At 35.8% G+C, this 26,350-nt stretch overlaps 2 protein-coding genes across 5 annotated transcripts in view; one reads left to right on the top strand and one right to left on the bottom strand.

The window, feature by feature from the left end:
- FAM185A (family with sequence similarity 185 member A) overlaps positions 1–14,342 on the bottom strand; it is a 153,600-nt gene extending 139,258 nt beyond the window's left edge. For all 4 annotated transcript variants that reach the window (XR_008617452.1, XM_055085069.1, XM_024115972.3 and 1 more), the window contains exons 1-4: positions 13,702–14,342; positions 11,817–11,926; positions 6,663–6,755; positions 1,696–1,834 (exon numbers count right to left, since the gene is read on the bottom strand). Coding sequence is in view for 3 of the 4 variants with exons in the window: in XM_055085069.1 (XP_054941044.1) it covers positions 1,696–1,834; positions 6,663–6,755; positions 11,817–11,926; positions 13,702–14,128 (769 nt within the window). In the remaining variant the exon portion in view is untranslated. The remainder of the gene's footprint in view (positions 1–1,695; positions 1,835–6,662; positions 6,756–11,816; positions 11,927–13,701) is intronic.
- A 418-nt stretch (positions 14,343–14,760) lies between these two features.
- Positions 14,761–26,350, top strand: part of CCDC146 (coiled-coil domain containing 146) — a 144,605-nt gene continuing 133,015 nt past the window's right edge. The window contains exon 1 of the mRNA XM_007117298.4: positions 14,761–14,990. The gene's annotated coding sequence lies outside the window, so the exon portion shown is untranslated. The remainder of the gene's footprint in view (positions 14,991–26,350) is intronic.

Below are 26,350 nucleotides of genomic sequence, written 5' to 3'. Positions count from 1 at the left end.
TGCCCCGGTCCGGGAAGATCCCACATGCCGCGGAGCGGCTGGGCCCGTGAGCCGTGGCCGCTGGGCCTGTGCATCCGGAGCCTGTACTCCGCGGCGGGAGAGGCCACGGCAGTGAGAGGCCCACGTACCACCAAAAAAAAAAAAAGATGTTAAAAAAAAGCAAAAACAGACCTAGAGTATTTTGAGGACTGCTTCAGAAAGGTAGATCTGTTTTACTATCATGTAAGCTACTAATGTACCAAGTTCAATTCTCAACTTACTTAAAAGAAAGCAAAAAACTTTAAACATTAATGAATTCAGTGTGTAAACATGGTATAAAGCACTGCAGAGAACAGAGCTGTTCTTATCGTGGGTGTTAATCAACATGTGACATGATAAGGAATTGCTTTTCCACTAAAAATTACTCAATATATTAAGTACTTTTAGTTACAATTAACAGTTAAAAACACAATGCTTACATAAAAGTCATTGTTGAAATATGGAGTTACAAATTACCAGAACTATTCAAGGCACACCTGAGTAAACAAAACAAAACAAAACTGATGAATAACTAACAAAACTATTTGCTTTATTTTGGATTCAAATAATACCTTAACCCTACAAGAACGGTTGATGAGGTTTAACTATGAAATTGAGGTTTAAGAATTATTTCAAGCATATAAGTACTCATTTTTTCAGATTTTTTTTAAACTGTAAGACTACCTGCCAATTTGCTAAATAGCATGGTTAGCACTAGCCAGGTTTTCTTACACGACCTAATAATTCATGCTGACTACTAAAATCTGGAGGTTTTACCAAAGTGTATAGATAACTATATTCAGCTTTCCTATAGAAGTTAAATGAGTGGACTACGTACAGCAAAAGTTTGTCTATAACTCCTGGAAAATGGTCCAAAAGGCATTTAGCAGATGTGTATATACTACTTGCCAGGATAAGAGATTCTTAATTCTATGTGTACATATTTCAGAAAACATACCTGGACTTAAATCATCTGCTATGTGGGAATTTAAGAAGCATGCTGAGTGACACTGAATACCAGCATGCCCTTTGCCATATTACTTCACCATTACATTCTCTTCTTTTCTTTCAATAACACAAAAGTTAACTAAGTAATATGACATATCTGCAGAGACATGTTTTAAAAGTCACAGGATGATATTTAATTAAAGAAAACTGAAAATGGCAGGGCACTGGGAGGACCTGGTGCTAGTACTAATACACATTAAGCATTTCAGCCAAAATTAGTATCACTGAATTGCTATAATCAGATCCTACACAAATGTTTCATTAATTTATTTAATCCTTAGCTTTCCTATCATAACGTAAAAGCAATCACTCAGAACCCATCTTTATTTTTTAACACTGCTTTTATTTCACTGTGCTTTCCTCTGAATATTCCTGCACATATTTCCTTGTTGTTTGTTGCCTTCTATAAAGAAATGCATTAAAAATCAGAATTATTATTAGCTTCATGTATAACAGCATAATATTCAATTTCTTGCCAAAATAAAATTCAGGACCTTATGAGTCACTTTATTTTGTGGGTTTTTAAAAAGATGGTTAGTCTGCAATTAATTATTTAGAGGGGCAGCTTCCTAATGGCAGATTCTCCTTCAACTGCAAAGAAACACAGTCATCTCTTACAATTTATGTTATGTGGCATATCTAAGATGTATTAGGCCTCTGTCACCTTACCATGAACACTTCCTAATGTAATATCCCCAGCAGCAGAAGACAGAAATGACGATTCTGTGTAAAGATACTTGGCTTTCAGCAAACCATCCTCAGTAGATATATTAACAGAACTTCCCTGCAGTTTATCTACGGTCACAGTCTAGTAAGAGAAAGACTCAAATCAGTTCATTATAAAATGAAGACTGGTAAAAAGCCAGAATTAGTGGGCAACTAATATGTACAGTACACGATCAATTTATTGACTTCAATTCCCCAGCTCTAATTACAAGATTATGAGCAACAGTGTTTTCTCTGTAGAATAGACCCATTATATTCCTTCAATTATTTAGATCTTTAATTTCTCTTAATAATGTTTTATATTTTCTATGTAGAGTTCTTCATCTTTTGTTAAATTTATTCCTATTTGATGTTTTCTAAATGTTATTATAAAAGATAACTTTTAAAATTTCATTTTATCTTAATTGGCTTTGTATTTGACCTTAATCCAAAACCTCACTAAACTCACTTAACTGATTCTAATCATCTACCTGAATTAACACAATTTTTCTACATGCATAATTATATTCTTTACAAGTGATCGTTCCATTTCTTCCCTTCTAATCCTCATATTAATACTGTTTTTCCTGTTCTTTCCCACCTTACAGTCTGGCTCAGGCCTCCAATTTAACAGTGAATAGAAGTGATGAGATAACAAGTAAGCATCCTTATCTTATTCCTATTCTCAGAGGGAAAGCTTACGACATTGCATCATTAAGTAGGTGTTTGCTATAGATATCTTCTAGATCCCTTTTTTTTAGATTAAAGAAGTTCCCTTCTATTTCAAATCTGTTTTGTTGTTGTTGCTGTTTAACTCATGAATGGGTTTTAAATTTTAGCATATACTTTATCTGATTTTATTGGACTCTCGTATGATTTTTCTCATTTCATCTGTTAATGTAGTGAATACACTATTACTTCTAGAATTTTTCCACTTTACATTTAATTAGTCAGTAGCTTTCCACTGAACAAAATGGAAGGATTTTTGTATTTATCCCTAAACTTCTCTAACAAAGTTCAGTATGCATTTATGTCTCAAATATTGAGCCCAATGTAAAATGAAGGTATCTAATTAAGGATTCCAAATTATCTTTATAGTATTTTAAACAAATGTTTTATAAGCATAAAGTGAGCGTTAATATAAAATTGTTGACATAAAAACTGAATCACTAGGAAGGCTTGCCACAGTTTTGCCCAGGGTCAAATTCAAGCATTACACTGAGGTATTTAAACAAAGAACATCACTGTTTTTCAACACATTGGCATCAGTATTATTCAATCGTTACACTTCCTTCAAAAATTGAGTTCAAAATATTATTTAATAAGAATTGAGTTTCAAGAATACTAAAATATTAGAAGACAGATAAACTATGAAAAGAGAAATTAAAGTACCCAGAGGTTGTTATGGGAAGCAAACTAAAATTACTTTGCTGTCCAGATTTGAAGTATATAATTTTGTTTTTTAATGGACTTTTATTAGGTATATAAAATACACCCAATTGCTTCTTATCTGCTACAGCTAATTATGGATTCATAGGAATTTTTAAAAAATCTAGTTTCAATAAATCTGTCAAAGAAAGATATTTAATATACATTCAGATTTGTGAGAATACACGTTTTGCATTCCTCAGTGTAATAGTAAGGTTTAAAATTTCTGAAAAAATTTATCTTTTACCTACAAAATTTCTTCATGAAAAGTTGCTTTATGCATAGCTTAAAATTCTCCAAGTATTTCCATAAAGCAGACAACAAGTATGAATACTCTAGCTTTTTATAAATAGTGAGGCTGTTTTAGGGAATATCAAAAGATAAATGTTGAAAGAATATTTGAAACTTAATTGAATTGGCAAGGGGGAACTTTTGATTAGACTCTCCCCAAAACCAAATAAAGCTTTTAAGACACTCCTTATGAGTATCAGGAAAATGCCAAGGATTTACTTTGTTCATTAAACACTAAATATCTTACCCTGTAGGAAGCTAAAAAATATCCTCCCCTGCCCCACCAAACTAAATGAAAGCAAGCAAAAGTACAACACTCCTCATCACAATAATATAGCTATTTTAACCAATCAATCTGTAAAATTAATTTCAAAGAAATAGAAAATTCACTAAGGGCCATATATAATGCACTATATCAGATACTAACTAGAACAATTAAACTTAGGACATCACAGTTTACAGCAAAATACTGAGGATCTTGTTTACAGTTACTAATGCTAATGGAACAAACACTCAAAAAAATAGATTAAACTGTACAGCTTGCTTATTAAGTGAAGTAGATATTTAAAGAACAAAAAGTAGATCCAAAAATACCTTTCTTAGATAGTGCTATAAATTAATTTGCTTTTCTATACAAGAGGAAATTTTTTTCATAAAGTTTAGTTATTATAAATCAACATTATAAAATGGAAATGAAGTTTTAAGGAAAAACTGTGGCCTTGTAGCCCAAACTAAGAAAGAAAGGTCAACTGATAACTATATTATCAATTCATTCAACAATCAGATACAATGGATTTCTATCTTGTCTGTATCAAACTTAGGCTACTGAAATTAACGATACAATTTAAAGACAGCCATTCCACATAAAATGATACATAAAGAATATACTGTTAAGTGGTTATAATGCTCACTTGATTCTCACAATCTTGTTGAGAAGAAAAAAACAAACAATACCATCCCTATTTTATGAATAATGAAACAGAGTCTCAGTAAAGTTAACTGGTAGGTCTAGGACTGGCCAAATTACCTTTCCTGTGTTTTATTTACCTTTATCATCATCATTATAGTCAGACACTATAATGGAGTTAGCTATGCAAGACATTATTTTAAGTACCTTATCTGTATTATGCATTAACTCATTTAATCCTCATAACAACCAGTGTGAGTTAATGTCATTACTATTATTCTATTTTCCAGAAAACCAAGACACATAGAGGTTAAATAATTCATCTGATGTTAAAGAGCTTATTAAGTGGCTGAGCCAGGATTCAAACCCAGGTACACTGGTTCTCAATTACATGCTCTAAACCAATTCACTATGCTGCCTCTCAAATATCCAAAACACATTTCTATGGAAGTTGTATATTAAAAGTTAACATATTTCATAAGAATTTATTTTATATAAAACCCCACAAACTTAGAAATATGCCTTAAAAATTAACACTATGCATAATATAAATAGAAAGAAATATCAAAACTGATTCTTTAGTACAACACAAAACTCCATCATGCAGGAAACAAAATAGTACAACAGAAAGTAGGAATAAATGAATATTCAATAAACCATGAAAGTTGAGAGGATAAATAATGAGTGGAAATAGTGGTCAAAATATTAAAAATAGAAAATAATTAAGATGATTTAAATTCTTCTTTGATAGTTACATTTGAACATCAATATGCAATATTCTGCAACTGCAGTTGTCCAATTTCCCTTTTGCACCTCCAAGACCACAACAATCAGAGAGGTGAAACTAAATGCTGTCCCCAAACAGCTGCCACATAAAGCCAGGCAGTGTCTTTCAACACTTTTTAAAAAGATAAATTTGAATATTTGGGTTTAAACAGTCTCCCACAGGTTCTAAGAGAAAGGTGATGGAAACTAAAAGTGACAACAGTAGAACAATTAGTGTTATAACCTACCTTGTTTAATTATGCCAACCACAATCTACATATAAGATACAATTCCTCCCCACCAATTATTTGAGAATACAGCTGAGTATGGAATTGAACAAATTTATGACAAAAGAATCCTTGCAAATTGTCTAACTGTAAAATAAAAGGTGGCTTAGACCTTTCTAAAAGATTTAAAACATTACTGATCATGCTAAAAAATTGTGACAATTTATATTTCAAAATTATACCTTTATTCTTAATACTACGCTAAATCACAGAAAGCAACAAAAGTTGACTGAAAAAATGCAAACTGTCTTATAACAATCAAAGTTCCTATGGCTAATAAAAGCTTCTGGAGAACAGTAATGCTGTTTAATGGTGCCACCTCGTGGAAAACACTGAAGAAAGTTGAGTTTCGAAACTCCTCCTAAAATTGCCTAAAGGCAAAAAAATAAACAGGTCTTGGAAAAAATACTCAAATAAACCTAACAATAAGAAAAATTTAATCCCAGTTATTTTGGTATTACGTAATGACTGATTTTAACCCATGATCATTAAGATTAAAATCTCTTCAGAATTAGAATTCAATATTAAGTATTTGCAAGGGATGAACTGGGAGCTTGGGGTTAGTAGACACAAACTATTATATATAGAATGGATAAACAACAAGGTCCTACTGTATAGCACAGGTAACTATATTCAATATCCTGGGATAAACCATAATGGAAAAGAGCATAAAAAAGAATGTATATGTGTGTATAACTGAGTCACTTTGCTGTACAGCAGAAATTAACACAACACTGTAAATCAACTACACTTCAATACAAAAAAAATTTTTAAAGAAATATTAAGAATTTAAAGATGTTATTGAGGGAATTCCCTGGTGGTCCAGTGGTTAAGACTTCGCCTTCCAAGGCAGGGGGTGTGGGTTCAATCCCTGGTCGGGAAGCTAAGATCCCACATGCCTCACGGCCAAAAAAATAAATCATAAAACAGGAGCAATATTGTAACAAATTCAATAAAGACTATAGAAATGGTTCACATAAAAAAAAAACTTTATAAAAAATAAAATAAAACTTAAAAGTTAAAAAAAGATGTTATTGATTCCAAATAACTAAATATCTATCAAAAGTATTAAATCACAAATTTAAAATTAAACTGTATAATATTTAATAATCTCAGTTCAAATTTGAATTTACTAATGAACTCAAATGCATTAAAAAGGGAATGTTTTGCCACAAATTTTGTAGAATCTACCCACTGTGTGAGCCAACCAGATGCAAAATTTCAAGTACTAAAAAAGAAAATTACAATCTTACACTTTTATCTGATGCATGAATATCTATATTTCCATAAACTGTTCCCAGGCAGATCACTTTACCTCCTTTTGTTTGAATATGTAATTTTTGACTCTGAAAGACAAATACAAAAATACACACATAGAAAAAGAGACAATAAATTTGACTTATACTAATAAAAAATGTTCCAACATTTTATATATTTCTTTTAAAATAATAATAAAGCAGTAAAAGAGGAAGTAGAAATGAATAGAAATGCACTGTTTGGAATAAAAACATCAGTGAGAGAAGAAAGTCAACTGCTGTTAAAGGGATTAAATAAAGTTCCTTGGACTCAACGGAAAAAAAAAAAGATACTTGGGTGTTCTGGTAGCTTCACTGAAGAAAGGGTTGGGAATCAAAGATCACAATGGCTAACTAAACATAAATCATGATGAGGATGACAACAATAATCACTGTTCATCATTATTAATATTCATCATTATTAATAACAGTAATATTTACTACTTACTTGGCATTTTCTTTGCACCAAATAACATTCACTACTTTACATGAACTAACATTTAATTCTCACAATTCAGAGAGATGGGTATTATATTTTTCCCATTTTACAGAGGAAGGAATCCAAGAATCAGAAAGGTTAAACAACCTTATCAGGTGACACATTAGAAAACAAGAGAATCTAAACTAATAGAATCAAGCTCTGTATGATTTCAAATCCTACATTTATTGCTGGACTCACCTGAAGAAGTACATATTCACACTTAGGATAACAACCCACTGACTGTTACACTTTCTAGTACAACACAGCCCAGAAACTGGAACTAAATGAAAATGTCTCTAAGAAAATAGCAGTTACAGTTAGCCTCCTCTGCTAGATAAAAAAAATGTGTATGTAACACTTGATTTCACACTTGGCAACTGTGGCAGAAACTATGATAGGTCCACAAAAATCCACTTTTTCCCAAAGTACAAAGAGTATAGCTGGGCCCATGAAGAGACAATGTTTTCCAGCTTCCCTTACCTCTTAGGTGCTGCTCAGTTCTTGCCAATAGAACATAAATAGAAATGTTATGTGCAATTTCCTGGCTGGTGCTTTTAGAAGAATTAATGTGCCTCCTCTGTGCTCTGCCCCTTCCACCAGGTGAATGTATATTACAATAAGGCTCTAACAGATAGCAGAGCCAGAAGATGAAGGGAACCTACAATACCTGAATAGAAATGAGTCACCCACACGCTTGGACACAAATGAGAAATAAACTATAGTTGTGTGTGAGCCATTTTTTAGGGTAGCTTACTTCACCTTAATATTTGCATAAGTCTTCAGTTCTACCACATCTATAAAGAGAAAAAGAATAGGTAAATACCAGAAGAAGAAAAATAGCAAAAGCAAACCCACCAATATCATAACCAGCAACAGTAGAGACATATCTAAAAAGTGGGAAAAAAAATTCAAAACAACCATGTACCTTCTGGTTGCTTTACTCAGGGGGAAAAAAAGTAAAACCTTGGGTAAAATGGCCCAGGAATGAAGTTCAAAAAATTCAGTGAAAAGGGCAAAATGAATCATTCTTAAAAAGTTTATCTATATTACAGCAAGGTAGACCTTCATGCCCATAGAAACATGAGTCAGAAGTCAAACTGTATTTAATACAGTCTTTATCAAGCAGACAAGTAACTGATGAACTTTAGAAAAAAGTATCTCCAAAACAACTGTTATTTTATTTAAATCAGGAGTTCTTAACCAAGTTTACACAACATTCTAGAGAGTCTGTGAAACTTATGAAATTGTAAGCAAAATTTCATATGTGTGCATTTTTTCTAAGGAAATAATAATCATATTTTCAAAGAGGTCTAAAGCACAAAAACGTTAATAGCTATCATTAAGTTCAAAGCTCATCTAATTTCAAAAAATGTAAAGTAGATTATAAAATTTAAGAACATATTGATCTTGGGTGGCCTCGGCCTGCAGCGGCTTGAAGCAAGATTTCGGTTCCCTGCCAGAGACTGAAGTCAGGCAGCAGCAGTGAGAGCTCTGAATCCTAGCCACTAGACCACTGTGGACCAGTGGCCAGTGACAAGGCCCTAGACTATCAGCTGTGTAGAAATGAATTTCCACATAGAGACGGAAAGTAGTGAAGCAAGCAAAGTGTTTATTAGGAGGAAAAAGGACAGTTCTCGTGGATAGAAACATGGGTGGGCTCAGAGAGAGAGAGTCGCCCCCTTGTGGTAGTCTGAATCACTTTTATGGGGCATTTCTTCCAGGTTTCCCTTGACCAATCATCTTGCTTTGCCTGGTTCTGAGTCCGTATTTGGTAGCTCTCAGGATCCTCCCATTTGTGCGCGCACATCTCTCAGCCAAGATGGATTCTAGCAAAGAGGCCTATGTCACTTACTCTGGGGTGGCGCCCCCTCCCTTTTGGACCTCCAAGAAGCCTTTCTGGGCATGTGTAGTCGGGAAGGTCTCCTTGACTTTGAGAATAAGGAATACGTGGTCTTTTATCTCTTATCTAGGCAGGGTCCAGCCTCCTCTCTCGATCGTCCTGCTATTGATATTTTGAAGTTTCTGTCCACAGGGAATGAACGCCAGCTGCTTACCCTGGGGCCCATCTATCTCCTGCCTCAATATGCAAAACTAAGTAGTTAAAATGTTTAAATAAATCAGAAGCTATTTAGTATAATATAAACTATTACTATTGCATTTTTTAAAAATGCAAATATGTGGCATTCAGTGAGTTAGTACCGCCAGACATTTTGCTTGGACAATAAGGAAAGGTGGAAAGAGCATGAGCTTGGAACGCAGAAAGACCCAAGTTCAAATCTTAGCTCAATTTTTTAGCTGTGGGAACCTAAATGAGTTCCTTAATCTCTTGGTAGCTCACAGTTTCTTCCTTAATAAAAAGAAGATAATTCAAGGATTAAATGAAGCCTTAGCTACATTTCTGGGTACATAATAAGGACTCAGTAAACAGTAGCTGTTATTATTGCTATAAACATCTTATAACATAGATCAAATATATTTCAAATCCTTAAAACGAGTGGAAGAGAAACTTACATTAATAGGAGATCACTAATTAGAGATAATGATATTGTACCATATTTAAAACTTAAACCAGATATTTCACGAAGCGTTCCCATTCTGAATTTAAGTCCGTTAAATCCTAAGAGCTCAAGAATAATTCTCTTACCTCTTAATTCTCCTAACTACCATTAAGATTCAGCGGATCCAAATCTAATTCCTGAATTTCTTTTTTGAGCTATTCTATTTGTAGGACTGATATTTCATGACTTTCATTCTTTCTTAGAGGTCTCCCAAAGAATAAATAGAAAATTTACTCAATTTTTAAATAGAATAATACTCATCCTATCTTAAAATTACCATAATGGTTCACTGGACTCCTTTGTAAATCTAAAATACATTATGGGATCTTAGTATTATTATTTTTCATATATCTCATAACATTTTGCTATTTCATTATCCTAGCAGTTATTTCATTATTATCTGTCAATTATTCCTAGCTATGCTAGAAAATGTCTAAAAGAATAAGACAAGAGAAGAATGATGAACTCGCTTCAAATGGTGGTTCTCAACTAAAGGTGATTTTTGTCCCCCAGAGGACATTTGGCAATGTGTGGAGATATTTTTCATTGTCCTAAGTGAGGAGTGTGTTTCTTGGCACTTAGTTGGTAGAAGCCAGGAATACTGCTAAACATCCCACAGTGCATAGGTCAGCCCCTGACAACAAAGAATTATCCAGCCCAAAATGTCAACAGTGCCAAAGTTGAGAAATCATTTTTCATTTTATGCACATAATGGCAGAAAACAGAAAACTGAGAAAACAGATCATTCAGAATTATCAGATGGATCAAAAGATGATTGCAAAGAGATGGACAGCAGTACAATAGCTTCTAATTTTGGCTGTGAAATCGAAAATCTAAGACTCTGAGTCTCCAGAGAACAATATTCTAGATAAATTTCTGAAATTCAAGCATTGATGAGTGACCAATATATTTATAAGGACAAGAAGGAACCATGGTATTGTCATCCATTTAGTCATTCAACATGAAAACTTCATTGTGCAATCTTTTACAAGAACTGGAACCATCTCATTTTTCCAAAAGGATATGTAATAGTATTCTTTAATCTTTTTTGATATTTGTGCAACTAAATTTTTCTTATTTTTTTGGCTGCGCCGGGTCTTAGTTGTGGCACGTGGGATCTTTGTTGCAACATGCGGGCTCTTTCAGTTGCGGCATGCAGGATCTAGTTCCCTGACCAGGGATCAAACCCGGGCCCCCTGCATTGGGAGCATGGAGTCTTAACCACTGGACCACCAGGGAAGTCCGTGTGCAACTAAATTTACTGAAATGGTTCACATGTGAAGACATGCCAAAGGTAGGTGTGCAAATAAAACTGGCTGGGACAAAACAAATAATGTAAAAAATTTTTAAATGCATCCAATTAATCATACTAATTACTGTTTATGCATCTAAAAATAAAAATGTTTTGCAATTATGAAGCAAAGATGACTGACTTTAACAAAGTTACATACCACCAAAGTTCACAAAACTATTGAGTTTTTAATATGCAAATGTAAGTAGTACCAGTAGTAACAATAAGCTAGAACTTATCAGAGATGTATTTGAAATCATTTAGAGCTGAGACCAATCTAATTTTAAGAAAATTAAATAGAAAAGCATTGTTACAAAGTGAGACGAATCATTTGCTGTTTAGCACGAATAGCTACTTAATCCTTAAGTAATACACTACCTGGTACATTAAAAATGTGATTAATGTAATATTTTAAGCAAATTTATAATGCTTAACGACTTTTCCTTACTCCTTAAAAAATGGAAGAAAATCATTCATTAAAACTAAAATTTCTTAAACTTAGTAAGATCTGAGACTACTAAGAATGTATTATTAGTATCGCTGTACACTTTGAAATGAAATCTAAAAGGAACATGACGAAAAACTTCAAAGTTGCTACAACCTCTATACTTTCATAACAGAACTGACAAACTTTTTACAAGGAATTTCTGAGTGATGAATAAATGATACTCAATATTTCCAATAAATGATGCTCGAATAATAACCTTAATTTGATACCACAGATCATAGTTTAAGGTGTTTTAAAAAATAACATTGAAACAGAATTAGAAAAATATTTATACCTTAACTGACTGTAAGATGCTGGTCCCCTGTTCAGTTTCAATTTTGCAATTATCACACTCAATATTTTGGACTTTTACACAGCCAGACCCTGATGACTTGATATTCAAATCTAGAAATGAAAAAAAGAAAAACCAAGTTAGTACTATGGTTAATGAGCTCCAAAGCATTTCAGTGTCCCGCAGAAATTCAGCTCCTCAGTTTACTGAATCCTGGAAAGAACACAGCTGTCAGCAGCCTCTCTCTAAAGGTAAGGGATCTCCACCACAGCAACAGGACCAAATGTAAAGCCCTTTTCTACCAGTTTTTAAAAAGCAGTTATTTCTGTTGGCGGATATCATCTAAAGAGAGAAAGTAACATAGGAGATAAGTAAAGCATGTCAAAGATTCCAGTTCTTATAGAAGATCATAGAAGCCTCTTCGCCACTGAGAAAATACACAAACACAGATTTGAGTGAGAGTACAGCAAGTTAAGTCATTATGGTGAACTGGATAAGTCAGTTAGCTTATTCTTTTATATTCATGAAAGTTTAAAGATTTGTTCCCATACTTCCCTCAAGTTAAAAGCCTACCGCAGGAGTAGCATGGATCACTATATATGACCATGAGTTTGGTTTTCAAATCCTACCTCTAACCTTTCATATGTAAAAAATGAAGATATTATCATGCAGCTATATCACAAGGTATTTGAAGTAATAAAAAGTGGGAACAACTTTGAAAAATCTAGTACTGAATAATATTAAAACCTCAAAATTGTGGATAAATAACAGTGATATATATATGAAGAAAGTTTGGCAAATAAGCCATACTTAGCTTTAAAGTTTAACTTTAAATTCAATTTAAGGTGTAACCTTAGGTGTCTCTGTATAAAAATTAAAAATCTTTAAAACACTGATATTTAATACCTAGTTCAAATAAATATTGATGATTTCCCTTAAACCAGAACAGAGAATTAATGCTGCCCCAAACACAAACTACTGGGGTCTTAGCACTACAATTCCAATAGTTATGACATAAAAATCAATTTCTACAGTTGAGTATATGGCAGTCTCTATAAAGGCAATATTTTGGTTGGGATTAATATAAAATACATATAAAGACAATTTTACCCCATACTTACATGGATGCAAATGTAACTGCAAAACTTTCAGCCAGTTAAGTAGTGTTACAACATAAGGTTTGATATCAAGCAGTAATGATAAGCATGGGGGGAAGAAAACAAATTCTAAATATACTCTACCCTCAGTAGGTGGGTAGAGAAGTTAAGGCTAGATACTGAGTGGTAGAAATGCTACACTCACTCATTCACTGAAACAGTTACAGACGAACTGGAGGAACACAAGTAAGTATGGGTAAAATTGAATTATGTTGATTTGAGGGGCCTGTGGAATATCCACATGTTAACACTAAATTGGAAATGAGATTCTGGCTCTAAAAAGAGGAATCAGCGAACAATAAGGTTTGGGTAGTTCCATTTTTATCGGTGCTGCCATAAAATTTTGCTTATCTCTATTTCAATACTCGGTCTATTTTGTAGTACATAATACATTGGCAAATCTTCCTCCCCACCCCAGACTGTTAACATTTTGAGATCAGGGTCTCTTATTCACCTAGGCTAGTTAAAAAAAAGTTGAGAAGCAATGAGGCATAGTGGTTCAGCAGACGCCAGTCAGTTCAAATCTCAGCTCCACCACTGTATATCTGAGAGAAAATAGGCATATTTCTTGATCTAACCCCACTACAAATTAAATTTCATGAAGGCACGGAAAATTGTAAATTAGGTTGGAAAGTCAGATCCAAAGGGACCAATTAAAAACGCACGTCGGCCTAATTCTATAAATTCACTGGATGTGCCCTGGGACCCAAGCCCGTTTAAACTTCACTTGCCAAACTTCAGGGGCGCGTTCACTTCCACGGACGCCTGGGGGTCGATGACGTCAGACACGATGGCCACCTCCTTCTGCGCCTCGTCGTACCTCACCTGCAGGCTGGCCACGGCCCCACCCTGCACTCCGCTCACCGCCACCAGCACGCGGTCTCCATCCGGGTAGGTGAGAGGGTCCAGGGGCCTCACGGCTAGGGAGCACGGGAGCCGCGTCCGCAGGCGGCCGAAAGGGCTCACCAGAAGTGCCCACTCCTTCAGAGCCCGGCGCGCGGGACCAGACCGAGAGACGTCGGGCTGGGACCCACCGGAGCCGTACAGCCGGGCCTGACAGGCCCCGCACGCACAGCGCCCCGCGACCTCGCGGGCCCACACTCGGAGCAGACAGAGCCGGAGGCAGCCCAGCCCGCCTCCCGAGCAGGGGACGAACATGGCGTGCTCTCACGCTCCCTCAGATCACCTCAGCCACAAGCTAGTCTCGCCACGGCCAGTCGACTTGGCCGCTGTGCCGGCTCAAGTCAAAAGGTAGACACTTGAGAGGGTGTGATGAAGCAACAGCAAGACTGCTCACTTGCAATTTAAACCTCAGCTACACACGCCTCGGCGGCAAATTGGAATTTCAAAGCTCTAAGCATCCACCCTGACCCTGACTCCTCGCCTACTCCCGCCCCTTTCGCAAAGGCCGGTGGGATAGGTAGTTCTAATGGAGTCACATGTCGAAGAGCTCTGGCGACTTAGAAACTACATTTCCCAAGAGGCAATGCGCAAGGTTGTTAAGGCTAGTAAGAGCAGGTGTTACACGGGACTCCGAAGGCAAGCGCTCCTTCCCTCTAGCCAATTATCCATTGGAAGGACGTGGGGGGGGGGGGGAAATATATATATATATATATATATCACACCAGGCCTTCCCTGGTGGCGCAGTGGTTGAGAGTCCGCCTGCCGATGCAGGGGACGCGGGTTCGTGCCCCGGTCCGGCAAGATCCCACATGCCGCGGAGCGGCTGGGCCCGTGAGCCATGGCCGCTGAGCCTGCGCGTCCGGACCCTGTGCTCCGCAACGGCCCCGCAACGGGAGAGGCCACAACAGTGAGAGGCCCGCGTACCGCAAAAAAAAAAAATCACCCCAGAATCCAACTGGCCAATGGAAAGCGTGGAAGGCGAAAGATGGGCAAGGCTGTGTGGTTTCCTTGGATACCGAGGACGCTACTTCTTTGGAGCGGGTGGAGCTTTGGTGTGATACGAGGAAGCCAAAACTCACAGAGAAAAATAGGAGCCTAAGAAATTGCGCTTTTAAAGGTGAGAACTAGATGCAAAATAGGAGTACCCTCAGTGAGTGGTTAGTTCCAAACTTCATTAAACTAGTGCGGGGTACCCTGGGATGGAGAATCCCTAGGCAAGAGGATCAAGACCAGTTAGTGTTTTCTGAGGAAACTCCCTCTTTGATATCAAATGTAGGAATAGCGTTAGAGTCCTGTCTCCTTCTGACTCTAAGTGATCTTACGTCAGTCATTGAACGTCTCTGGGTTTTAACCGCTCGCTCTTAAAATGAGGTCAATAATACCTTCCTTGTCTTGCCTCAAAGGGTTTTTGTAGGGATCAAATGAGATAATGGATGTGAACACGCTGCACAGGCTGCCAAGTTGCAATTTAAATTATTATATTTTTATTTTATAGCATAGACTCTAAGTTACCAAGAAAAATCTGAGCGATCACGATTTGTGTTGACAGCAGCTTTGTTCTCTTTGACTACAAATGATCCTCGGTTTTAGGACTAAAATAAGATAAGAGAGAGAGAGAGAGAGAGAGAGAGAGAGAGAGAGAGACATAGTGCCGTGGGAAGAGTATGGAATTGGTTATTTTCCTGGCTCGGCCATTGGTTTATCTGTGTCACCTACACCTGTTTCTTCCACTTTAAGATGAAGAAGGATTGTACTAAATGACTCCGTAAGGTCTGTTTTACCTTTTATTATTTTGTGGGAAATTTAAAAATGAGAAAAGATTTATTTTCTCCTTTCCTGCTATCTCTCCCTCTCTGTGCCGGTTCCTCCTCCTACAAATTATTCCCTAAGTTCTTTAGCAAAGACACACTGCAAACAATGACGTCCAATAAAATGCAAGTGCTGAAACTGAATGCCATAAAAAATTGAAGCCCTTGGCCAAGTGCAATAACCAGAATTGCTGGGAGTAATAGTGATAGACGGATGGGCTAAAGTCCTACTGAACTGAGCTAAAGTCCTCAGGGGCCCAAGTCATAGGGTTCTTTGCAAGCCATTACCTTGTTAGAAAATCAGTGTTTTTCTTAAGTTATCCTTTCCTCCTTTCTGTCCCAGCCCTTCCTCCCTCCTTATTCTTCCTCCTTAAGAAGGCTCACAATAGGTGCAAGCTTTTAGGTTCACCAAGTTCCCACTGCGTACTAGTTCTATCCTTGGCTTTGTGTTTCATTTGGTCATAATTATTCAAACTGATCTTCAAACGGTCTTTTTAATGAAAACTCACGGGAATAACTTTGAAAAAGGCATTGGTTTAAGCAAGTTGAGAATGCACTTAAATTTGTTGTACCCATGCCAAATATTTTTATATTAAATAGAAAACCCTAATAGATAATTTTGTTTCTATGGTAATTTTCCTTTTCTGACGCAAATCTAGTTAGTGGAATTGGCAACTGAACAATAATTGCATATGTGGCAAAATCATTGTTTTACTATTTTCAAATAAACAAAAGAAAATTGACAAAAAATTACTTTTTGGATCATCTGAGTTTTAAAATGGAGAAAATTATGTATATTAAGGTTAACGTAAGATATTAAAAATTTATTGATACTTTTAAAAGTCTAATGACATGTATCAAGTCTGTCCACATATCAGTAATGACCAATAAAAGTACTACCTTCCACCTGTATGACATTATAGTATTCAAAGCATGTTTACATGTATCATCTCATAGTATCCTCACAAAACACTCTGTGTTTGGCAGGGCAAGTATTATTTTGCTCACATTATTGATGAAGAAACAAGTTTTGAAAGATTAAAAAACAATTAGAATGTCTGGCCCTCTTACCACTTTGTCAAAAGGTCCTTCTACCTTCCTGACACCTTTGGAGAAAAAAAAGTTATTTATGAAATGAATAGAGAGTCATATATAACTCTCCTGCATATTTAGAGTTTACTTGTAGCATACTTTTACACGTTCAGTTTTTAAAAAGCCATTCCTGTGGTCATGAACATGTGCAGCTGGTAGGAGTGTAAGTTATTAAAACTTTCAGAGTTCAGTTTAGCAATATGCATAAAACACCTTAAAAATATGTGTATCCATGACCTGGAAATTGTACTTCTTGGAATTTAATGTAAACATAAAATTAAGGATGTTCACAAAAACTTTATGGAATTTTTTTTTCAGGATTACTTACGATAGTAAAGAATTGAAGCAACTTAAATGTCCAAAAATAGGAGAGTGTTACATAAATTAGTATACATATGGAATATTATGCAACTTAAAATTGTATTTTGAAAACTATTCAATGAAATGGGAAGTCTTCCATAACATAATTGTAAAGGAAAAACCTACAATTCTCCTGTGTATGTCTCCTTGACTCTCACACAACTACCACACTCACATAGCTTCACTTCTGACACTTCTAGTAATCAAATGTGTGGAGGTTTTCCCCCTGCAACAAGCGACAATTTAACTCACTTCTGACACTAGTGTTAGATCCCACAGGTCAGGGGCTCATTTCCCCAAAACCACTCCCATCCACTTCAGATGCCAGTCACAAGTAGTAGGTCCTCAGGTTACCCACAACTTCTATCTCCTTTGGCTACAAACTGGAGATTCCGACAACCCCCTCCTCAGGTTCTATTAATTTGCTAGCGTGGCTCACAGAACTCAGGGAAACACTTAAATTTACCACTTTACTAAAGGATTTGATAAAGGATGCAGATGAACAGCCAGGTGAAGAGATGCAAAGGGTGAGGACTGGGAGAGTCTGGACCGCAGGAGCTTCGGTCCACGTGGAGCTGGGATGTGTCCCCCCTCCTGGTGTGGGTGTGTTCACCAGCCTGGAAGCTCTCCAGACCCCATACTAGTGGGATTTTTATGGAAGCTTCATCACGTATCCATGATCGATTATTAACTATATTTTCAGTCCTTCTTCCTTCTCAAGAGACGGGGGTAGGGCTGTAGATTCCAAGCTTCTAATCATGTCTTGTTTTTTCTGGTGACCAGCCCTCATCCAGGAGTCTACCCAAAGGTGCTTCATTAGAACAAAAGACACTCCTATCACCCAGGAAATTACAAGGGTTTCAGGAAGCCTTTGTTAGGAGCCAAGGGCAGAGACCTATATATATATATATATATATATATATATAGTTTTATTATCTCATAGTAATGTTAAGTGACATGAGTAGAATACCAAATTGTATATATAGTATGATCTCAATTCTATAATAATAGTAATAGGAATTTTAACATATATTCCATAGAAACAATTACAGAGAGAAACACACAACTTGATAACAATGCTTATCTCCAAGTAGTAAGATGAATTATATCTTCATTTTTTTTTTTTTTTTTTTGTGGTATGCGGGCCTCCCCCCGTTGCGGCCTCTCCCATTGCGGAGCACAGGCTCCGGAAGCGCAGGCTCAGCGGCCATGGCTCACGGGCCCAGCCGCTCCGCGGCATGTGGGATCCTCCCAGACCGGGGCGCGAACCCGGTTCCCCTGCATCGGCAGGCGGACGCGCAACCACTGCGCCACCAGGGAAGCCCTATATCTTCATTTTTTTAATGTGTCTTCACTAATGAACATATATTACATTTATAATTTAAAAAATTTAAATGCACTTCTTAGCATATATTGTTTCCTAAGACTGACTCAAATAGTGAAATAGGTGGAGGCTTTCTTACCATCTAAATGCCATCTAAATATTCTAAATGAATATTTTACTTAATTTAATAATTAATATTAAATAAATGTACAATTTAATATACCAAATGAAAATTCCATATTGAAATTTTGTCTGAGATATTTTATGATTGACTATTCTGATAGTTAAAGCCACAATTTAAGCAGCTGTTGCCTAAACTAGCCTAGTGATTAAATCTTGACACCTTGCCCTGTTATGAAGAATTAACATACTTCAGACAGCCTAATGGAACAAACTTATTCAACACTGGATTATACATTCTGTAAAGTGAGTTACATTCTCTCATTGAGGGACCGAGTCTTTTCAAGTGTTGGGGCGGGGAGGGCGGGTCCCCTGCAGCTGGGAGTCGCCTCCCTCCCAGGGCTCTTCTTCAGACTTTCCTGAACTTTGGCTGAAGTCCCCTGGCTCCTGGCCGAGCTCAGGAGATCCCCTCCGTTTGTCTTCCATCCCCTTCAGAGGGGCCAGCTGCTGTGGCTTAGAGAGTCCTTCTCAGAGCGACCCACCATCAGCCCCTGGGGCTCTCAGGCTGCAAAGTCATAAATATCCAAGGCCTCTTGTTCATGATAGGAAATGGTCGCCATGTTAAGTTCTGTGGACTGAATCTATTCAGAAAGGGATCTCTCTCAAGTTTAAAAAAGGGAAATTTACTTGCCTTGTGCTACAAAAATAAGAAACTTAAAGATTTGTCCTTAAAGATCCACTGACTTGCAACTTCAAGGTCCTAGGCGAGGATAACTTGTTATAAGTACTTTCATTACAGCATTAAAAAATGCCAGGTAGGTTTTATAAGTCGAGGAACTCTACAACTCCTACACCTTACGAATGACAGATGATACTTGCATGAAATTGGCAACTGTCTTTCAGGAAGCCCTAGGATTTACAAGATGCTCTGAGTGACATCAGTCACAAAAACCATGTGTGGACAGCCAAAACAGACTGTCACAAAAACGAAAAGACAACCTACAGAACGGGAGAAAATATTTGCAAACGATGTGACCATCAAGGGCTTACTTTCCAAAATATACAAACAGCTCATACAATTCAACAACAGAAAAACAAACAATGCAATCCAAAAATGGGCAGAAGACCTAAATAGACATTTCTCCAAAGAAGACATACAGATGGCCAATAGGCACATGAAAAGATGCTCAACATCACTAATTATTAGAGAAATGCAAATCAAAACTACAATGAGGTATCACCTCACACCAATCAGAATGGCCATCATTAAAAAGTCTACAAATAACAAATGCTGGAGAGGGTGTGGAGAAAAGGGAACCCTCCTACACTGTTGGTGGGAATGTAAGTTGATGCAGTCACTGTGGAAAACAGTATGGAGGTTCCTCAGAAAACTAAAAATAGAATTACCATATGATCCAGCAATGCCACTCCTGGACATATATCCAGACAAAACTATAATTCAAAAAGATACATGCACCCCTATGTTCATAGCAGCAGTATTCACAATAGCCAGGACATGGAAACAACCCTAAATGTCCATTGACAGATGAATGAATAAAGAAGATGTAGTACATAGACACAATGGAATAATACTCAGCAACAAAAAAGAGTGAAATAATGGCATTTTCAGCAACATGGATGGACCTAGAGATTATCATACTAAGTGAAGTCAGAAAGAGAAAGACAAATACCATATCACTTATATGTGAATGTAAAATATGACACAAATGAAATTATCTATGAAACAGAAACAGAATCACACACAGAGAACAATTTGGTGGCTGCCAAGTGGGAGAGGGTTGGGAGAGGAATGGAGTGGGAAGTTGGGGTTAGCAGATGTAAGCTTTTATGTATAGAATGTATAAATAACAAGGTCCTATTGTATCACCCAGAGAACTATATTCAATATCCTATGATAAACCATAATGGAAAAGAATACAGTAAAAAAAAGAATGTATATATAACTAAATCACTTTGCTGTACAGCAGTAATTAACACAACATTGGAAATCAACTATACTTCAATAAAAAATTTTCAATAAATGGACAGCAGAGGGCATGAGAGAGTTTTCAGAAAAAATGTAACCTAAAGAAAGGATTCTGGAATTCAGTTTAAGTGGGGGAAGCCCTAGGAATTTGCTAACTTTCTTAATTATAAACTTTTGAAATAAATATATCTTATGACCTCTGTTCTTCTTATGAATCTTAATATACTCAATAATCTAAACAAATAACTAACAATACTAAGAAGTAGTTAATGAATATGTAGGCAGTCCTATTTGAAGTCTACATGTTATTTATTTTCATGTAGATGATGTACAGGAAAAAGCTTGTTATTTAATGTAGTCAAATTTCCCTCACTTTAAACACCTTGAGAAATCGCCTAGTTTACAAATATGTGAAGAAGATTCTCATGGTTGGGGGGGATATGAGTACTTTGTACATTAAAGCAATATGTATTTGTGTGTGTGTGTGTGTGTGTGTGTGTGTGTGTGTGTGTATGTGTGTGTAAGATAATATTTATTGCAAACAGAAAACTAACTTATAATAGAAAAACTTTAAAAGCTCACTTTAGGCTAGAGTTCTTGTATGTGCTAACACTTCATTCCATTTCTACAAAGTAGCAATAGTGTTGCAACCATTTACACTGTAGTAGCATTAATATACCCTTTGAGGAGAAATTCCATTTACATTTTATATAATTTGAGGCTATGCTGTTAGTTATGTATAGGTTCAGGATTAATATTGCTTCCTGATAAAATTTTATTGTCATTAAATAATGATCCTCATTATCTCTAGTACTGCTGTCTATCTTGATGTATATTTTTATCTAATAATAATATTTTCATCCTTTTTTTTCAAACCTGTGACATTATATTTGGAACTTGTCTCATAAACAGAATACAGATAGATATTTTAAATCCAATTCAACAATCTGTCTCAACAAGTAAATTTAATCCACTTACTTTTTTTGGTGATTACTATTACATTTGTAATTATTCTTACCATCTTTTTTTGTGTTTTCTATTAACCTTGCCTTTTTTTGGCCTTTTTGTTGCTGTTGTTCCTCTTTTCTCCATTCATATGTTTAGTTTAAATGTTTTTCTTTGTTCACTTTTCCCTCTGTAGTAATTTGAAAGGCTATTTTACTTCTAATCATTATCCTTAAATTTTTCACATACTCACTTGACTTAACAAATGGCTAATCAATATCTCCATCTTCCTCTCAAAGAATAGAATTCTTTAACATATGTCTTTTCCCTTCCATCTTCCACGTCATTTATTGTCTTGTATATGTTTGTTCCACCTTGTTTTTGAAGCCACATGAACAGTTATTATTATTGTTGCTATTTATATTTAATGCTTATTTAAATTTAGCAACATTTACCAATTTATTTGCTCATCTCTTTCCTTCTACATTCAATTTTGTTTTGTTTTGTTTTGTTTTGTTTTTTTTTTTTTTTTTTTTTTTTTTTTTTGGGTATGCGGGCCCCCCTCTGGTTTTAAATTTATTTATTTATTTATTTTTGGCTGCATTGGGTCTTTGTTGCTGCATGCGGGCTTTCTCTAGTTGCGTGAGCGGGGGCTACTCTTCATCGTGGTGTGTGGGCTTCTCATTGCAGTGGCTTCCCTTGTAGCAGAGCACGGGCTCCAGGCACGTGGGCTTCAGTAGTTGTGGCATGCGGGCTCAGTAGTTGTGGCGCATGGGCTTATTTGCTCCGCGGCACGTGAGACCTTCCTGGACCAGGGCTCGAACCCGTGTCCCCTGCATTGGCAGGCAGATTCTTAACCACTGCACCACCAGGGAAGCCCCTCAGTTTTTTACTGAAGTATATTCATTGTATATATTCAATGAGAGTCTCTGAGTAGTTTCTTCAGACTTTGAAATGTTTTTATTTTTACCTGCTCTCTTAAGTAATAATTTAGCTGACATATACTGTCTCTCAGTACTTTGAAGAGGTACAGTTTTTACTAATGAGAAGTCTTCTATCTGTCTAATTTAGTTGCTTTGTGGAGAGTCTGCTTTTTCTCTTTGGTGATTTTTGTAATTTTTTTCATTGTTTTAATAGTTTACATTTCAGCACTCTGTGTAGGTTTAGTTCTTTTTGTTTGCTTTGCTTTGTTTTAAAGTCAAATTTATTGAGGTATAATTTACACACAGTAAAACTCACCCTTTTTAGGTATACAGCTCTATGAATTCTGGCAAATACATAGAGTCATGTAACCACTATGACAATCAGGATACAGAACTTTTCCATCACTGCCAAAAGTTCCCTCATTTCTCTTTGTAGTCAATCCTTGTCCCCCAACATTCACCCCTGGCAACCACCAATCCATTATCTGTCCCTATATTTTTTGCCTTTTTCAGAAACTCATATAGTAAATAGAATCATATAGTATATAGCCATTTGACTTAGTATAATATATTTGAGATTCATCCATGTTGTTGTATGTATCAGTAATTGGTTTTGGAGTTTTATTCCATTACATGCATGTACCACAATTTGTTTATATATCCACAAGTTGATATTTGGGTTGTTTCTAGTTTTTGATGACTATATAAAGCCAATATAAACATTTGTATGTAGTTTTTGAATGGATATATATCTTCATTTCCCTTGAATGTGTATTTACATATGAGTGGGGGATGGCTGGGTCATGTGGTAAATGTATTTAACTTCATACATAATATCTAAACTGTTTTCCAAAGGAGCTACATAATTTTGCATTCCCACTAGCAACATGTGAGAGTTCCAGTTACTCCACAGCCTCACCAACACTTTGTATTGTCACTTTTTAAAAAAACACTCTAATAGGTGTGTAGTTCTATCTCATTATGAGTTTGATTTGCATTTCCCCAATTACTTATGTAGTGAGCATATTTTCACATTCTTATTTGCCATTTGTATATCTTCTTAGGTGAAATTTCCATTCAAATCTTTTGCCCATTTTTTGTTGGTCTGTTTGATTTCTTATTATTGAGTTTTGAGATTTCTTTATATATTCTTGATACCAGTCTTTTGTCAGATACATTATTTGGTCACATTTTTTCCCCACCTGTGGCTCTTGTTTAGTTTTCCAACACTGTCACCTGAAGAGCACATCTGTTAAATTTGAAAAAGTCCAATTTATCTATTTTTTTCTTTTATGATTGTGGTTTTGTGTCCCATCTGAAAACAAAACAAAACAAAAAAACCCAAAACTTTCTCCAAAGCTAGGTTGCAAAGATTTTCTTCTACATTTTCTTTGGAAGTTTTTTAGTTTTAGGTTTTACATTTAGGCCTATGCCTCATTTCAAGTTAGGTTTTGTAAATTATGCAGGGTATGAGTTGAGATGCATTCTTTCACATAAGGATGTTAAAGATCAGTTGTTCCAGCATCATTTTTTGGAAGGATCATCTTGATGGATTAAAAAAAAAAACATTTAGCAAAATTCAATACCCATTCCTGATTAAAAACCCTCCACAAACTTGGAAGAGAAGGAACTTCCTCCACCTAATGTAGGCATCTATGAAAAACTTACACTTAATACCATATTTAACCATAAAAGACTGAATGCTTTTTTCCTTTTAAGATCTGAAACAAGGCAAAGTTTTTCACTCTCACAACTTTATTGTCCTAGAGGTCCTATACAGTACAATAAAGCAATAAAAAACTGAAAGGAATCTACATTGGACAGAAAGAAGTAAAATTGTCTATGTGCAGACAACATGATCATCGAAGTAGAAAATTCTAAAGAATATTATAAAAGCTAACTGAATTAATTAAGAAGTTTACAAGGTTACAAGATACAAGGTCAATAACAAAAATCAATTCTATTTCTAAGGACTAAAAATGGCATTTGGAAATTGAAATTTAAAAACAATACCATTTACAATAGCATACAAAATGTGAAATACTTAGGGATAAATTTAATGAAATATATGCAAGACCTATTTTCTGAAAACTGTAAAACATTGCTGAGAGAAACTGAAGAAGATCTAGATAAGTGGAGAGAAATACCATATTCAAGTAAAATAAGACTCAAGATGGCATATCACTCTACATTGATGTACTGATTCATTTCTCAGTCAAAATTCTAGCAGGCTTTTTAAAAAATAGAAACTGACAAGTAACTTCTAAAATGTATATGGAAATGTAAAGTACCAAGTACAGCCAAAACGATTTTGAAAAAAGAACTAAGTTTGAAGAATTATACTACTTCATTTTAAGACTTATTTTAAAACTACAATAATCAACATAATGTTGTATGGCTATAAGAATAGACATTTAAATCAATAGGACAGAATAGAGACTATAGAAATAGACCTACACATATATGGTTAGTTAATTTTTGAGAAAGGTGTTACTATAATTATAATATGACAATGGGAAGAGGATGCTTTTCCCAACAAATGGTGCTGGAACATTAAATATCCATATACCTCTCCATCCACTCTCCAAAAGAACATTAACCTTTACTTCACACCATACACAAAAATTTGAAATAGTTAAAAGATGCAAATAGAAGAGCTAAAACTATAAAACTTTTGGAAGAAAATACAGGGGGAAATCTTGTGACCTTGAGTTTGGTGAAGATTTCTTAAATAAGATACAAAAAGCAAGAACCATAAAAGAAAAAACCCAATAAACTGGATTTCCTCAAAATTCAGAAGTTTTGCTCTTCAGAATGAAGAGACCAGGGGAGATTGAGAGAAAATATTTATGAAATGTATTGATAAAGGACTTGTATCCAGAATACACAAAGAACTCTTACAACAATGATAAGAAGAAAACCTGATTTTTTTAATGAGCAAAAAAAATTGAATATACACTTAAACTAAGAAGATATATAAATGGCAACTAAGCCCATAAAAAGATGCTCATCATAATAAGTCATTATGGAAGTGCAAATTAAAACCAAAAAATTAAAATTAGATACCACTACAAACCCACCAAAATGGCTAAAACTAAAAATAATGACAATATCAAGTGTTGACAAGGATGTGGAGCAGTGGGAACCCTCATACACTGCTGGTGGGTATATAAAATGGTACGGCCACTTTGGAAAACAATTTGACAGTTTCTTATAGAATTAAACATAACTTACCATATGACCCAGCAATTCTACTCCTAGGTATTTACCCAAGAGACATGAAAACATATGTTCACATGAAGACTTGTACTTGAATGTTCATAGCAACTTTATTCATAATAGCCAAAAATGAGAAACAAATGTCTATCAACTGGAGAATGGCAAATAAATCATGGTGTATTTGTACAATGGAGTAGCATTCAGCAATACAAGAAATGAAGTACTGATATCCATAGCAGTGTAGATGAACCTCAGAAACCTTATGCTTAAATGGTAGAAGACAGAAATATATATGATTCTATATATATGAAATTCTAAAAAAGGCAAAACTACTGGTTGTTACCAGGAGCCTGGGATAGAGGAGATGGGGATAGAAAGGGCACTGACTGTAAAGGGGCATAAAGGAACTTTTTTAAAGTGACGGGAATGTTTGTGGCAGTGATTGATTACACAACTGTCGATATTTGTAAAAACTCATCAAGTTGGGGCTTCCCTGGTGGCGCAGTGGTTGAGAATCCACCTGCTGATGCAAGGGACACGGGTTCGTGCCCCGGTCAGGGAAGATCACACATGCCGCGGAGCGGCTGAGCCCGTGAGCCATGGCCGCTGTGCCTGCGCATCCGAAGCCTGTGCTCCGCAACGCGAGAGGCCACAACAGTGAGAGACCCGCGTACCGCAAAAAAAAAAAAAAAAAAAAAA

The sequence above is a fragment of the Physeter macrocephalus genome, chromosome 5, assembly GCF_002837175.3.
Source record: "Physeter macrocephalus isolate SW-GA chromosome 5, ASM283717v5, whole genome shotgun sequence".
Taxonomy (NCBI): Eukaryota; Metazoa; Chordata; class Mammalia; order Artiodactyla; family Physeteridae; genus Physeter; species Physeter macrocephalus.
The sequence above is the reverse complement of the archived record's forward strand: the minus strand, read 5'-3'. Positions and strand labels throughout refer to the sequence as shown.